This window comes from Scomber japonicus, chromosome 2 (assembly GCF_027409825.1).
Source record: "Scomber japonicus isolate fScoJap1 chromosome 2, fScoJap1.pri, whole genome shotgun sequence".
In the NCBI taxonomy this organism is placed as follows: domain Eukaryota; kingdom Metazoa; phylum Chordata; class Actinopteri; order Scombriformes; family Scombridae; genus Scomber; species Scomber japonicus.
Genome location: NC_070579.1, coordinates 16,584,938 through 16,602,747, shown reverse-complemented (window position 1 = coordinate 16,602,747; position 17,810 = coordinate 16,584,938). Strand labels below are relative to the sequence as shown.

General features: G+C 39.4%; 1 protein-coding gene across 2 annotated transcripts in view; it reads right to left on the bottom strand.

Moving 5' to 3' along the window:
* Positions 1-17,810, bottom strand: part of inpp4b (inositol polyphosphate-4-phosphatase type II B) — a 139,092-nt gene that overhangs the window by 13,408 nt on the left and 107,874 nt on the right. For both annotated transcript variants that reach the window (XM_053332658.1, XM_053332650.1), the window contains 2 exons: positions 7,104-7,287; positions 788-1,102 (listed from right to left, as the gene is read on the bottom strand). In XM_053332658.1, coding sequence (XP_053188633.1) covers positions 788-1,102; positions 7,104-7,287 — 499 coding nt within the window. The remainder of the gene's footprint in view (positions 1-787; positions 1,103-7,103; positions 7,288-17,810) is intronic.

Sequence of the window (17,810 nt, the reverse complement as noted above, 5' to 3'; positions counted from 1 at the left end):
GAAATGTGTCACAAAAGTGAAGCTGAAATGTAGAAGCAGCTTAAACCATAAAACATAATTCTCCTATGTCTAAACAAAGCAAGAAGGTATTTCCCTTTACAGTCTAAACTGCCTTTGTGTCCAGAAGGTCAAAAGGAAATTGCTGTCTGCATATTCTGAAATTGCTCTCAAAGCATTTCCATTGTTTCCAGCTTTCTCTTTCTTTCCCTGAGTTCGAACTGTTCACCGGTGCATAAATGCTTTCACTTTTGTGTGTGTCAACAAATATGACTGCACAAGAGTGTGAATATGGCGAAATTGATTTTGGTCTTTGTTGCTTCAACAATATGGTTTCAATATGTTTATAAGGATGAAGAATATTTTGAGAGGCAATAAGGCATTGATGTGAAAAAATCATCATAAAGCCCTGCTGTTAGTATGGCAGATGCTGTCCTCTCTTCTCATATACACAAAGACACACATGTGAACCAATAGCATTCACACTTCAATGAAAAGAAGCAGGATGGCTAAGACACTCAATAATATACAGTGAATTTTTCATGATGAAATGTGTCAACTCCTTGCAGAAAAACTCTCAAAAAGAGTAATTCTTGATATGCAATTAAATGTAATTTCCATTCAAAAATATTTGCCATAAAAAATGTATACCTGTAATTCAGTGTTTGGTCTACTATGAGGACCACTACTAGAAAAATAAACTGTTACAATGCATTTAAAACTGAAAATAAATCTTAAGTCTTCAGATTTAGAGATTTCTTAATGACTAAAAAAAAGTAGTGAAACTTGCCCATTCCTCCTCGTCGTACTCTTTATGGTGTGGTATGGAGTCTTGGTGCCCACCATCTCCTCTAGTTTGTGATCCCTCCACATTATTACACACCACCATGCCCTCAGTGACCGATGTGGCCGGACTGTGGCCTGGAAGTCCCTGGACTGGGCTCTGATTCTGGTCACTGCCTTGGTGGACATGGCCTTGATGTTGGCCTTCCTGCATGGAGGTTTGCTTCTGGGTCTTGGAGATGTACCCAGGCCGCGCTGCATGCAGTGCTAGCAGTGCACTCTTGACCAATTCATCTTTAAGTGTGTGAACAAATTTTTCTGTCTGTAGCAAAAAGAGAGAAAGAGATATTGGGGGAAAAGACACATACTGAGAATTATTTTGTGAAAGCACAAATAATGAACATTTTAAGTGCTGAAAAAACAAAAGAGACTAGAGTGTGGAGTAAGTGAGGCAGATAGAAAGAAACTGTCTCACTGGTGGAAGGTTGCTCTGAAGCAGGGTACTATTTACAGAGGAAGTGGAAAGAAACAAGGAAAATGAACACTCTCCTTTGCCACAAACTAGCTGCTCTCCATTACTGCAGCACAGCCAGTGAGCAACACAAACAGAAACAAACAACAAACAATTCAATTACTCCTCCTCCAGCCTGCTCCTCCAAGGAGCACATCTCCTTTGATCTTAAATTCACCAGCTACTGTAAGTTGATGATGATCCTAGTACCAAGGAGCCTCGCACTCGCTGCCACCACTGCGTAAAAAATGATAAGGGCTCTCAAGAGTAATTGAGTTAGCACTGCAATAAGCAATTCTATTACCACAGCAAAATGCAGTCTAACAAAACACATGAGCCAACCCTTCTATGAAAAGAAACCTGCAAGGTCATTATGTACATAGTTTGCCACACAAACACCTTTTTCTTGCTCCTTCCTCCCTGACGTGGACAGAATAGTGAGTTTGTCTACCAGAGATTGTGCAGACAGCTTAATCTGCAAAGAAGCTGCTATCTGTGAAACAAACACCCAGATCAGTCCTGTTCCAGTACCACAGACGCTCTGTGTGGATTTCATTAGGCAGTGGCTCTGGACTTTATCGGCTTATATAACCCCTTAAAACAAAGCAATGTCTGCATTTTTACCCCTTGTATGTAAATAACCTGTAATTTCAGTGATTTTCTCTTCTCTGTTTCATTTGATTCATTATCCATTACCCAACCAGTTCATGTGAAAAAGACAGATTACAAACCAATTAAAATGACAAAAAACAACATCAACAACAAGTAAGAGTATGAGCAGATTAGAGATATGTTGGAAAAAAGGTTATTTTGTGTAGCAGAAATTATTTATGACTCCCCTCCTATCTTGTTCATCATATGGCGACCCTTTGGATTTATCTCATAGCCCTTTGGGGGAACATGACCCATAAGTTGAGAACCATGATCATAAAAATTGATATCACTGAATGTCTGGTGAAAGTTCATATTTTCTCTCACATTTTGCCTTTATTCCTCTACAGGGGAATTTATACTATCTCCTACTTTAAAAATTCTGACGTCCCCATATCTGACCGATTATCCTTCTGCCCAATCAGATGCGCCTGAGATTTTCCTTCATGACCATGGAAACTGTAATTCACTTTGTTGACCACATTTTTTTGTTCAGTTTAGTTCAAAGATTTCAGGTCACTGCCCAAATACATCAGTAAAAGAACACATCACTGATTGTAATGCTGATTCTGACTGTCTGTCTTTTAACTGTGACTGCCTTTAGTTCAGTCTGTTTGTTCAGTTCAGTACAAAACATCATGGTTTACGTTTATTTTGTGGTCTTTCACTAAACTTATGCTGGCTCGTTCAGGTAGGCACAGGAGACATTTTATAGTCACATGATCCATACTTTCTCCAATGTCCATGACCTACAGTAACTCTCTCAATAGGCTGGGTATACGAACATCTGAGCTATGCATCCTCACTGCTACAGTATGCTGCCTGCAAACACAATCTGAACTTCCTCCACCTCCCAGGCCTCTTCCTGTATTAGTAGATTCAAGATTCAAGATTCAATACTTTATTCCCATGTTGACATAGTCGATTGGAATTTGTTTCGGTGGGTCTCACAAATACACCAACATTCACTCTCAGCATTCCAAGATAAAAACAACAAATAAGTATCCAAGTAAGAGTAAAATATTTAGTTGTATATGAATTTTGAAGATATCTTTTTATGTTCATGTTTATCAAATATTGTGTTTGTGAGCTTTGTGTCAAGCTTGGGCAGGTTTGTTCCAGAGCATCACATGAGCAGAGCCACAACATCAAATAAAAATGCAGTTGTTGCAATAAATGGTTTAAACTTGACGTTGAGTGTCTTCTTTGAATTACAGTAACTAGGAAGTAAACACTGCTGAGCTGAAAACAGTGCCTTTTGTTACTTGTTAAGTGTGATCTACTGCTAAAACCGATTAAACGATGATGACTCAGAAAATAAATTTCCCCTCAAGGGACAATGAATGCTCTGAACTGAACAGAAAAGTCAATTCAGTTTGAACAAGTTTGGAGTCAAAGATTTGTTTGTACAGGTACTGAAAACATCATCCATCTGTTACCTTTACTCCACTATCCCTACCAGGCCAATTTCCTTACATCCAAGCATTGACTTGCTACTTCTCTTGCTTTCACTACTTTTTTTATCAATCTGACTATGTGTAGCCTTTACTGCCAAGAATGTGCTGGATTTTATCTTAGAGTGAATCTTTCATACTGTTCCTCTTATGAATCATTTAATAAAAAAACACGCTTACTGGTCTATCTGAGCATGATTTAACTGTTCTGCCATTGATATAAAACATATGAAGAAGTTATCCTCATTGAATGGAACATGTGATGTGAATGGATGAGCACAGAAAGCAAATGAGGACTACACTTAAAAACACCATTTTATTTCATTCATATCCATTTTAATTGCCTGGTATGAATTCAAATGAGTTTCCATTACTGTAACTCAATGATGTGAGAGCTGAGACTACATGTGTAATTGTCCGAGAACAGGCATTTCTGCTGGAATACTAGTCTATGACACACACAATTGTAAACACGAGGTATACAAGTAAACACAATTAAAAAGACCAAAAACTGACCAAAAAAAATGAGCCACACTTGATTCAGTAACAAAAACACTTAACAAGAACTGGGAAATTCAAAATGTAAATTCATATTCAAATTGAACCCTGCTTATCTGACCTCAATGTTAATTTGCAATCTATGAGACCATGTATTATTCATGATCTTTCCAGAGATGAGTGAACAAAGACACACACTGTATTTAAAACAATCTGGGTCATATTTGCACTTCTTAACCACAGGGTCACAGAACTCATATATTTGACTATGCCAGAGCTCCTCAAACAGTACATCAAAAAATGTTGGAGCTCTTATTTTGATAAAATACAATTCCTGTATTTTTGTTGTGGATCAAAGGGAATTGATCACATTACAAATTAAGAATATAAATAAAACAAGCAATAATTCAACTCATTCCTTATTACTACGAATGTGTTTGAATTGGGTTTATATTTTCTAAGATGCCGGTTCTTAAACCATGGTGGTACACATGCTCCCTCTGGTGGTGCAATCTCAGAAATATAAAAAGAAAAGAAACATAATTTATTTAAAAACATATAATTACTATCAAAATAAACAATGGTCATAATGGTGGTGCTTTGAGAGCCAAATATTTTCTGAGGTGAAACACAGAATAGAAAGTTTTAGAACCACTGCTTTAAGATAGAGATCTACACTGAAGTGCAGGAAGACATTTTAATACACTGGATATTGTGTTCCAAGTGAGATATCAGAGGTGTGCTCCTCTGGGTGTGGCAGCTTCAATTTCTTACCAAGGCAAAACTGAACCAAAACAACTTTGCTCCTCCACGTGCAGAAACTACTCCTTAGTGTACTTACTTCCCCACCTAGCTGTTTTAGAGATCTGAAACACTCAAAATCCCTCTGGAAAAATTCTGTTGCCAGTCTTTATTCAATATATCTGCTGATGTGATCTTCAATAAGCAGATGTGCAAGTCAGAAAATGCCTCTGTGGACACTGACTGAGGGAAAAAAAAGGTAAGTTTGATCGAAAAAAAAAAGAAAGAAGAAAACTAGGAATCTATTCACCCCAAATGGGTTTCGAATGGCTATACCTTGAAGGGTGAGGGGATTTGGGCTGAGTTAAAAATAGAGTTTTTTCATTGAACTTCACTTGAGAGGTGAAGAGAGACTGAATGGATCGAGCTGGTCAGATTCCAACAGGACTTGGCTGTGAGGACACTCACTCTCTATTGGGTATATGACCTCTATACACCATATAATTTAACATAATCATGCATAGACAATCAAACTCCAGGTAACCATTACAGCCAAGACATATAACTTGTCCTAGGACACAGCTGGAGGGAGTGGAGAATCGTTGCAAATTGCCTTTTCTCTGTGATTATCATCAGGGTGAAATTATTATTATCATCATCAACAGAATCATCACCAAACAAAGAGAAGCAACAGCATATCTGACGCACCCAATGTTAATCAAAATGTGCCCAATAAAACTATTCTGGAGTGAAATATTGAATTAGACCTGGAGTCACGCTGTCTGAACCAGGAAGGAAAAATTCAGAAACAGCGAGCACTTGATAAAAAAGGTTCTTACATCTTCCTGATTTTCTCTGGAGGTGTCTCATCTTTCCCACACTTTCTGAAGGTGTGACTCACTGTGCCTGAAGAAACTTCACACTGACTGCGGAGACGCACTCACACATGCATCCACCTTTCTGTTTGTGTTTGTGAGATGGATATCATAAGTGTGACCACAAGTGTGAGCATGACGCGATATTTCTACAGTTTGTATAGTGTTTTGTAGAAGTTTTTTCTTATCCAAATCGAGGGCCTAAAGATTGATGGTGCTATATGTTCGAAAATGTAGGTGTAAAAACGATGATTTGCCGTCTGCCGCTGGTTGCCTGGTAACTGCTCCTGGCTAAGGAAAAGCCCGGCATAGAGAAGTGAATTTTTGTCTTCTTTTGTCTTCGGTTTTCGTAAGGATTAAACAAAAAAGATAGAACTTAATAATTAGTGAGCTTTAAAGACACCGATATACAAATATTTCTCAAAAACTATTTGAGACAAATTGGTGATTTTGGGGACAGAAATTTGAGTGACAGACAGACAGACAGACAGACAGACAGACAGACAGACAGACAGACAGACAGACAGACAGACAGACATTTCCATTACTTCAGAGGACATTCATTTCCTGGAGACTTATCCTAACCTTAACCATAACCACTACTTGCCTAACCCTAACCTTAACATAACCATACGCTTACCTTAACTTTAAATCAAGTCTTCACCCTACAATTAATGACTTACATTAAGGGGTCTTGCTTTTTGTACCTGTAAGGGAGGTGAGTCCCCACAACATGACTGTGAACAGATTTATGTCCCCACAACATGAGGAATACTGGGTCCACACATACACACACTCACAAACACAGCCTGAGATTTTAATCAGAGACCAGCCCTGCTTGTGCTGACCAGGCCAGGGGTTTACTTGGCCAATGTGTGCATGTCTAATCAAGGATGAGAGGAAGTGGTGACAGAGCGGATGTACCAATTAAGCAGGCTGATTGGGCTCTATTCCACTGTGGCAAAAACAATCTCTCCCACAACAGATTGCAATCTGACAGCACCAGATGTAATTCATTAATTATACTGATAAAAACGCCTCAACTCCATAAACCTCCATGCTGCTATTCACTTTTGTTAGTTTGGCGTTTTTATGATGAGTTACGGATTTTTCCTGGGGATGTCTGTTTAGCGTGCGTGCAACTGTGTCGAAGCGTCAAGTTCTAAAATAACTTTGAGAATTCATAAATGTTGCAGACTTTGTTTGAAATGAAACTAACGAAACAAATTTAACAAGACTGGTTCCAAGTTATTCTAGTCTCACTCCTCTGAGAGGCTAAACATTTACTGTATTGCAGTCAGTTTAAGCCAATACATGCACTTGAATAGCCTTAGACTGCAACTCTGCCAGGAAAATTATTTGTTACAGCTTAGAGGCAGTATCCCTGGACAAATAATGAAGTTGCTCTTGGATGAGTTTGGGGTTTAAATGAACTTATCGCTACTGTTATAGATTAATCTAAAAAGGCTTTTATGGCTGAGGTATTACCTGACCATGCTTGGTGAGGGGGTGTTTTGTCTATTGCAGCAGCTTGAGGACAAGAAGAATAAAGGGACAGTTGAGATGGAAGTAAGGGTGGAGGGTTTGCCTCACCTTGTCAGAGAGGTTGTTGAGTGCATCCCTCAGTCCGGGGGAAGAGTGCTCCTGGGCAGCTTGGAGGAGCTGGTCTGCTAAGCTTGTGATGAGGGGCTGGAGGAGGCTCATGGTGCTGAGTACCTCCTGAGCTTTGGCTGTGTGCTCTGGGGAGTAGTAGATGCACTGGTAGGCAGTGCTGAAGCTGTAGTGGAAGAAAAAATACATTAATTCAGATTTGACAGATAGCGCTGCAGTTTCATAGTCATGAACTGGATACATCAGTTCTAAAGCTACATGCAAAAATGACCCAAATCTGTAAAAAAAAAAAAAGGCCTGCAATTACTTGTAATGCAAATGTAACTGAACTGGACAGAAGCTCATCCCATGTTTTTTTAGATCACTGTTGGTTTCTTAGGGCGCACTCACACTAGGCAATCGTACCGTGCCCAAGCACGTTTGCCCCCTAAAGTTATTAGGCTAGTGTGAGTGCAAGTGTACCATGCTTGAGTACGGTACACTTAGTGTCACTGGCATTTGCCAAAACTAGCAGAGTCAACACTTGATAGTTGAAGTTTCACTGTAACATGAACTAGTTGACCTGCTCTATCTGGCAGCCAAGATCAATGTTGACACACACAAAAAAACAACACAAGAATACCATACAAGAACAGAATTTTGTGTTTTCCCTTCAAGGTGTGATTGAATTCTAATGCTTTTCCACCTCTGTGCCAATATGCCTTCTGCTCATAACATGCATAGCATCTCTAACAAGGTATTTTATTGTTGTATAACATTTTTAAAATAGCCTTCATACTGATAAAACAAGGGGGAATATGAATTAAACTGTAGAAATAGAGCTACAAAAGTAAACTACACTGAGTGTCTGGTTGTAAATTGAGGTCAGTCTGAACGCTGTTTTGTTGATTGAACACATGAACATGGTTGTTGTGGAACATGTGATGCAACACTCCTTGTTGCCTTGTGCATTTAACAACTCAAAGTTTAAGCCAGAGAGCACTGCAATTGGTTGCAGCTGTAGTTAGTTGTCCTAGGAGTAAATCAATCCATGACTAGATAAATAAAATTAAACATGATTTGGCGCTGGATCTTGAGGAGGGAGACCTCCTGTAAAAGTAGTATAATCCTATTGTTATCGAACCACAGTAGAGACGTGCCCTATAAACGCCTTTCTCTTCTGTAGACTGATTATCATTTTACAATGTCAAATGGTTATTAGATGTGTTGAGGTCGTATAATAAAAGATTTTATTGTCGATATACATTATGTTATGTTGTACTCATTGTCTGAGTTCATTTCATTATGTGTTGCTACTTTTGCTGTCTTAAAAATGTAGAGTGGCAACACTTTCCAGGTTTCAGCCTGAACTGTCAAATTGGACCAGCAGTCCAATGTCAACCCATTTTCGCTTTATGAATAATTAATCCTTTCTTCATTTCTAGGGAGCTATTTAATCTCAGACAAAAACACCTTTTGTCAGTTCCAAGATTCAGGGCAAATCACTCCAATCAAACATTCTCCTCGGGTAAAGTTCTAGTGACTTTCAATGAGTTTCCGCTGACTTCCTGCCATCAGATGTAGCAAAGAGCGAGGCAGTCATTTGCACCCCTCCCAGCTAGTTTAGAGTCAGCTCTGCAAGCCTCTATGTAGGCCAGACCCCAGAGCCAGATCCTGAGGCATAATTGACATAAGAGAGAGAGTGTGCGTGTGAGAGAGAGGAAAGGGAGGGACACATACAAAGGACTGGCATACTACAATATTCTCTGCAGCGCTCCTAATGTTTTGCAGCAGGGGAAAGAAAGTGCTTCTTTAGAAGTCCCCTTGTGTGGAACAGCACTATCTGATGTGTCAATAATTGTGAAAATCTGAAGGCCTTCAGAAATTAGGTGTAGTAGGTACTAGCCACTAACTATGTCTTTGACTGGCTAACTTTAAAATCTTGGCCTTGTCATTACAGCTAATGAGACCCCCAGAGAACTACCACCCACATGCTCAAAGCTAATCAAAGGAATCACTAAGTGAGAGGGAGACACAGGGCAAACAGTGTGAAATACTCAACCACACAGAGTACAACCATTTCTATTTGAAAACCTCTGTTATACCCACTTACATGACCATACCTTCAAATGCAAAAGATTTCACCCACAGAGAAGTCTAAAATTGAATAACCTACTGCAACAAAGTAAAGTCTGTAAAACCCTTTCATCCCCTGTAAGCTTACATTCGTCTTACTACATTATGCAGAGCTCGAGAAAAAAAAAATCCTAGCGGACTGCAACAATAGAGATACTCCAGAAAAGAAGCAAAGGAGAAAGTTGTTGGAGGAGGACAATTGCCTCAGCGACTGAGATTCAATAGCAGCCCTGTTGACTCATAAGTACAAATCCAATCCCATTAGGGCGCCTATGCAGGCAATAATGAATGTTGGGACCTGCCACCTGATGCTAGAGGACAGAATTGATCCCCTCTAAGGCTGGATAAGGCAAGGAACTTTAATTGCCTCATCAGCATGGCTGTCAGTCCAAACAGGTCTACCAAGATGGCAAACCATGAAAAGGTAATACAGCATACATCTGTGAATGCAAACTTGATGAAAGGCCAAAGGCGGGGTTGCACATGAGGAAGTGATTGTCGCATCAAGCCTTGGGCATGTTTCTCAGGCCTGGTGTAATTTGCAAGTGGTGTGCCAGGTTTTTTAAACATGGTGTTAAAAAAAAAGGTGGGTGGACACAAAAGAAAATGCACATTATAGTCGATTCCAACAGCACTGCAATAAACACTCCCTTTGTAAAGCTCATAGGCTACCTATTTTGTCAAAAGAGGTGGTGACTGAACCCTACAGTAATGTCTGGGGCCATGGTTTGTGATGCTGTTGGACTGAATTATAAATGAATAAATAAATAAAGAAGAAAATCCTCTCATCTGTCTAGGTCTTAGGTTGGTGTGACTTAGCCTCAAGCTGACTCTCAGCACACCTGAATTCATAAAAATCCTTTGCTTTTGTTTAAAGTAGCTCAAAGAGAAATTTGTTATTTACAGTTTCTTTGTAAGGAGACCTGTCCCTAGTCTAGCTGAAATCTGGATGCATTATTTTTAAGTTAAACATATATATATTCTTATCACTTACCATTTAGTTAGACCATTTTGAGTGTTTTATAGCTATTGGTTTCATTTGCCTTGTATCAATAAATTATCTGTAACAATCACAAAGAGGGAAAGAAACCCTTGGAAAATAAACAAAAAGGTTGAATGGATCTTTGTACATTTTCATGTTATAAAATATGACATGGCAAAACATGTCATTTTTTAACTGCCACACAGACGCATTTTCTGGTCTGAGGCAGAATTTGGCAGGACAACATTATTTAACTGTGGTTTCCAAAACCGTTACAAATCACTGTTAGAAAACATATCTTATTATGTGAAAATGCTATGGAGAAGGTCTGGTTAGGTTTAGGCATAAAAACGACTGGGTAAGGATTAGGGAAGGATCATGGTTTGAGTTAAAATGACTTCTGCATTAAGGTTAGGGAACCTCTGTCATCATGGTTACAACAATAACCACATAGTTAAGGTTAAGGAATGACTGTGATCATGGTTAAAAGAAATCAGTGTTGAGTGAAATCGGGAAGCAAACTGTGACATCCCATGTTTAAGTCTAACATTTGGGTGACCGTCCACCCCAAACACCTCCCTCTGTGCACTTTTTTGCACTGTAATAACATCACCAGATCTCCTCCTTTGCTCCAGTCATAATTATATGGGTTTTGTCACTTCAGTGTAAACATACATTGTTTTGGGGCATTAGCTGAAAAGACTGATACAGCCGTTCTTCTTGGGAGGACGCTTTTTATTTGCTCTTAGTGGCTCCTTATCATGGCAATCGAAGCAGTACTGGGCACAAGTTCTGCTTTTATTGTTTACAATTGCTGTACACAGTATATGGATATTTACCAATATTCATAATGTGAATGTGAGCTATTTGTCCACTCATTATGTGTACTTTAAATTCTGCATGCTATCCATGAATATTTATGTGTATGACAACAGACCAACGAGGCTCATTAGTTTCATATATTCACATATATACACAGCATAATAACTGAGGAAAGCAAAACAAATCTTGTCCGACCCCAGTCATCCCCTGGCATCGGAATTCAAACTGCTCCCATCCGGACGCAGATTTTGTATGCCCAGATGTAGGACAAGCAGATTCAAAAAGTCCTGGGTTCCAGCGGCCATTGGCCTTTTAAATAATGGATGATTCTTAGCCTTTTTAAGCCATTTTAAGGTGGATTACACGCACTGTGGTCACTTTTAACTTTTTAGTTTTTTACTATTTATTGTTATTCTCTGTACTTTTGTGGATTGTCTATTTCTAATTGTAACTGTAATATTTATTGTCATTTCTATTGTTTTGTTGCTGGCTGCACCACAAATTGCCCCTCGAGGACAACAAAGATATCTTGGACTTGAACTGGGTTTTCCCTTGCCCCTTTAATGGACCACACTAAGGACAACCATACCAGACAAGAGTGTTTTAACCATACACAAATGATGCACAAGTTTAATTTCACTGCACAATGGTGTGAATTGAAGATCAATGAAACTCTGATTTCTTGCATGTAAGTAAACACCTACATGTATGCAGATTTTTAGTCTCATGAGTAGGACTTCCTAATGTGCCCACACATTGTATTTTAGTTGACTATCTCAAATTACAGCTACAGCATATCAAAGAGGCTTATTTGTGCAGACTCCATTACACAGTACATACAAAATTGTGTATGAGCCTTCATTATCTCAGGTAATAGTGACCAGCAAAACCCACCTTCCTGCTCTGAGCAAGTCAAGAGTGCTGTACATAGCGATCCTGTGTTTTGTCATATCACTTAAATTAGAAGAGACCTTATAAATGTCTCTAAAATCATATATCTTTCTATTTGTTTCTATGTGTTGCTTGTCTGTTTCATTATCATCAAAATTCCTACCAGCAGAAGCATCTTAAATGTGCAGAAAGATTGTTATTCTCCAACTATGGTGCCAATTCCAGGAAAGCAGAGTTAAGTTTTATTTTAGTTTAGTGATGTTTACCAGCATCTCTCATCCAGGACAGTTTTTATGTATTATTCAGGGCCTCCTGCTTTAGCTGATTAACTCCCTATATAAAGCCTTCAAAAGGTGGCAGATTTGTTTTTCATTATGAAGTCTCTAATTTGACTGATGCACTCTTACAAACTTCATTTATATGTGGCGGATCTACACAGCATCCCAGTTTACAGAGCACATATAAACTGTAGTTGAAGAGTGATACCCTCAAGACACATGCAGTAAAAGTTAACCTGTGGCTGTGAGGAACAGCATCATGTGGTAGAGCAGAATCATGACTGGTCATATAACTCTACTGGTTAAATATAAGTGTGGTGTGACAAGAAAATAAAACTTGCTATTAAAACTCCACAATTATTTGTGAATCACATTGAGACTCATTATGATAATTTTCCAATTCACACAGTCATGTAAAAGCCTGCAGAGAAAACTGCTTAATTTCCTAACTGGCAGTAGTGACATTAGTGGCACATATAAGCAACTTGAATGCAGCCCGTTGGATTTCAAATAAAACTGTGCATAATTACACACAGAAAACAAGGTGACTGCCATTTATTCACAGTGTTCAGAAACAAGATTTCAGAAACAGATATCATATAGCATTAGAGGAGAAGGGAAGAGAGGAAAGATGTAGAGGGGTGAGGGGCTGGTGTGCACGTGCAACATTCCACTTTGTGTGAGAGAATATGTTTCCTCTTAGGTCAAGCTCCTCCCGACTCCTTCACATGACATCAGTGTGTCATTGTGGGGAGAACTATGTCTTTAGAAAGGATTGCTGCCAGACGCTGACACACACACTGCTAATGTACGATAATGGATTCTTCTTAATCCCACCTCATTTCCACGTGTGAACTGAGTTCACAAGTGCCTCAAGCAATGAAAATACAAAAGGTGCTCTTTCACTCCCTTTGCACAATATGCTTGCTGCACTGGACTGTGCTTTTCACTGACACTTTGATTCATGAAATCATCTTCTTATATTCAGGTTTCAAATAGGCACAAAAAATGGATTTCCAGGAAAAAGGACTCATTCATATGCTTAGATTAAGTGGGGCACCACGTCATCAGGTAAACTAGGAGGAGACTCCAGACTACTAACAGGGTTTACTTATATTAGTGGTGTGTCCAGGACAAACTTCCTCCTTGGTTTTTACTAAATGATCAATAGGAATTGGTTATAACAGTAATGAGAGGGAGAAAACCACTGGGCCCAGCGGCCTAATTAAGCCAGCATCTCCGGAGCATGGCTAATTAATAATGGAGAGAAAAATTAATGAAGAGCTTGTGGCCTGCTGCTGACAGCCAGCAGGAGTAAAATGCAGCTACGTCAGCACAGAGCCCTGCAGCACTCCAGGTGACTGCCAAAGCCTCCTTTGTCATTTAGACAGCAAACGCTTATCATGATTCTTACACTAGGCCACTCCCACGTGGCAACAGTAAAAAATAAAGTCTACGGTACTAAAGATAAATGCTGATCAATCTTTTAACTACCAATCTCCATCTGTTGTTGAATCTTCCATGGGCACTGATCTTATATTAATTCTAAGCATAAAAGCCAAGCTTTTCCTCAATGATTTCAACACAAGTCAGAAATGCTGATCTGAGACCAGATAAGCCTCAAGCCTGCTGCCAGCATCCCCCTCCATCACTCACAGAACCTGGACTAGGCTGACTCCAGAGCAGGCAAAGTATTAACAAGCTGCTGTCCATCAGCATGCCACAGCCAATGTCCCATCTTTCAAACACAGTAATCCTGAGAGGAAGTTATGTTGTTGGACAACATGCTGCTAGTCACATTAAATCTGAACATTGGTCCCAGGAGACTCTATTAAGTGTGTGAGATGTAGTTTCAGCTACACTCTGTGTCCCAGAAATCTGTCATTTGGCAGTTCTGCTTGACCAGGAGGCCTGGCAAAATGACAGAGCTTCCTTCCTCTCTGTGTCAGAATTAAAAAACACATGTGGAGAGGAGCTCTGTTGCACAGCTTCTGCAACAACTAAGTACAACTGACCCTACAAAACAGGGTCTGCCTACCATTCTGCTGGAAATGTAAACTGTATGCATACTGTCTCCTACTCCTAAGACACACACAGACTTTCTAAATCATCCGTCCAGGTAGGAAAGAAACTGGCAATGTTCAGGACACATAAAACCTGTCTCAAAAAAATGTGTTGAATCATTATGCAGATTAGCTGAATAATTCAAAAGAGGCTGTTAATGAAAGATTAGACCACCTCAGCAAATCCACAGCTATGTCTATAGGGTTCAATTAAAAACAGATAAAAATCCAGTGACTTTTAAAACAGCCATTTAACTGGGACTGCATGCATTAATGAAAGATAAATGCTTTTGCCCTGTGTGTACATGTACAGGGTTTCTGGAGGAATACTAAGTGTAGCTATTGATTAAACTCTTTCCTGGCCTGTCCTGAGAGACAAACCACATTGCATACTCGGGTCATTGCCAAGTTTGACCAATGCAGGTTTTTAATGGATCTGAAAAGAAACCCCCCTCTCTTCTAGTGTCCAGGGAACAAAGACGAATAGCTCTTTTATTGCCCTCCTGGTAACACCTCTGTGCCCCCCCCCATCCTCTCAATCCTCTTCCATCTTCTCTTTGATGAATTAATATCACATTGAATAGCCAAGTCTCACATCTCGCCGATTGTTCCCTTTTTAATCAAATGTGATTACAAAAGGCTGGCTCTGAAAGGCGAGGAGACATACTTGGAGAAGTATAACAAGTCACACACACATATATCACTGCTTAAAGCGATGGTTCGGCGTAATTTTGACCTAGCGTCACATGTACCATTACGTCTATCTTAACACCGCCTCAGCCCTTTTTTAAAATTTGGTCGCAAATTGGTGGAGTTAGAGCCATCAGCCGGCTTCTTAGTACAGGCGCTAATGGAACCAAAAGTATATCTCGTAAATTACCCCACTAATAATGCTTGGATTGTTATCAAACTTCAACAGTAGTACAAATAGGGTATTTACTCATAAATTGATGCATTGGGAAGTTTGTAAGTACACCAGGAGTTTATTAAAATAACACTTACCTGATGGCTTTTATTCTGCTGCTACTGCTAAAGCTGTAAACATCGTCGAAATCTTGCGCGATGACTGAAATAACGTGATTGCGCAAGATCCCGCACAGAGCACATCTATTGCCGGAAAAGACTAGTAGTAGTAGTGAAGAAGGAGCATGAAGCAGAGTACAGCAGAAGACATCAACGTGAGTACAATGATAGGACAACATGTCATACACTTGAATCTGTATATATATATAGATGTGCTCTGTGCGGGATCTCGCACGAGCACGTTTACAGCTTTAGCAGTAGCAGCAGAGTAAAAGCCATCAGGTAAGTGTTTATTTTAGTAAACTCCTGGTGTACTTACAAACTTTCCAATGCATCAATTTATGAGTAAAGATCCTATTTGTACTACTGTAGAAGTTTGATAACAATCCAGGCATTATTAGTGGGGTAATTTACGAGATACACTTTTGGTTCCATTAGCGCATGTAGTAAGCAATTCGGCTGATGGCTCTAATTTGCGACCAAATTAAAAAAAGGGCTAAAGGGGTGTTTAGATAGACGTAATGGTGCATATGACGCTAGGTCAAAATTACGCCGAACCATCACTTTAAGTAAGCTTGACTTACTGTTCAATTAAACACCAGTGTTTAGGATTTAGCGACATCTAGCAGTGAGGTTGCAGATTGCAACAAACTGAATACCCTCCCACTCCTCCTTCCCTTTCAAGCATGTAGGGGAACTTATGGTGGTTGCAAAAAAACCAAAAGGTCCTTTCTACAGCAAGTGTTTGGTTGGTCTGTTCTGGGCTACTGTAGAAACATGGTAGGCTCCGTGGATGATGACCTGCTCTCTATGAAGATATAAAGGGCTCCTTCTAAGGTAACAAATCTTATTTTCAGGTGACTATACACTCATTAAAACATACTTTTGAATATTATATTCCATTTCTGCAAAGTCTGTTCCCCTAGATGTCACTAAATTATACACACTGAACCTTTAAGTGACTGATCTGGACTTGTGCACAGGACTACAGTATTTCACATTTGCACACAGAAAACAAACCTCAAGTCCTTCTAGGATAAATATTTAGTCAGACATTAAATGCATGCATTATTAAAGCAAATTAAACAATAGAATAATGAAAGCCACTCAATAGTAAATGTGCACCTCCATTGCAAGGGCCACTTTGAAAACTCTCTGAAATGACAGAGAAAGAGCATTTATTCCCATTTCTGATGCTGACTGACAAATGACTGCATTCCAGGTCAAACATGGATAAGGCTCAGCACAGGCCATAGTCAGTTAGCCAGGCGTAAAATTGGAAAATTTAAGCTACAGTGAGTCATTAGCTAAGTCAAATATGAAACAAAAAGCTCTGTCTCCCAGGATAATTCTTTCTGAAGTCTAACCTCTCATTCAAAGGAAATGATTTCACTTCAGTGGATTCTCGAAAATATGCTAACCTTATCATAGTTCATGCTAGGAGATAAAACTGACCATCTTCAGCAAATTCACTTGTGCATTTTGGCGTAAAGAAGTCCTTTCTTTATTTTTTTTTGTTATCAGCACAGACTCCAAACTATTTTCCTGCCTCATCTTATCCATTTTATACCCACACCTCACCCTTCTCCATCTTGCCTCCCTTCCCCTCTTTCTTGAGCTGCAAACTCTGTAACTAATTGGATCTGGCATGGTCTGTAATGACTTTGCACTCTATGGGGAGCTTTGGGAAAAATCACCCTTCATTTCTTCTGGCATCACTCAAGTGACCACATACTGAATTTCAGTGACAGATACTGCTGATCTCAGGTTCGAGGAAGTTATATGGATACATTATGCTGCCCCAGGGTGCACCAGAGCATGGTGTTCTATACGTGAGTTTATGTTTATCTTTGTATCTCTGTGTGTATAATACAATCATAGTGGTATGGTCTCATTTCATTCAATCAACCTTGGGTGTTTGTGGAGCTGGTAGTGTCATTCAGTAAAGGAAACACACAAAACATATTTTTCCCATCAAGCAATCAAGCGGAGAGCTGGTACACAGCCACAGACTGAACTCAATCTAACATAAAACTCAATCTGAGAGACTCCCTGTGTGTCAGTGAGAACAAGTCATAAAATATCTTTAGTTTGAGAAGTGGTCTGAGCACTGCCAGTACATTACTCAGACTTATTTTCTTTGAACAATATGATTTTTAGGTTTATGATTACATATGAAATATTTAAGCACACTTATGTTTGGGTAATTTGGGAGTCATTTCTGATGGATAGCTGCTTAAGTACACTCCATGCATCTCATAATTTCCATTGCAAACACTGTCATCACCATTCATTACGACAGCTGAGAAAATTCTCAATTTTTCACAGAAAGCTTGTCTGACCATTTGGTTTTGAATTCAAGTACATTTGAAGACCAAGCTCCAGCTGGCAGCTAGGAGGCTTTAGCAAAATGTGTGGCTCTTCAGTGAAAAGTTACAACTTCAGGAGAAAGACAAAATACTTGCCAGGAAAAACAACCAATACAGAGGAATTTCTGACTCAACAAACCATTTCC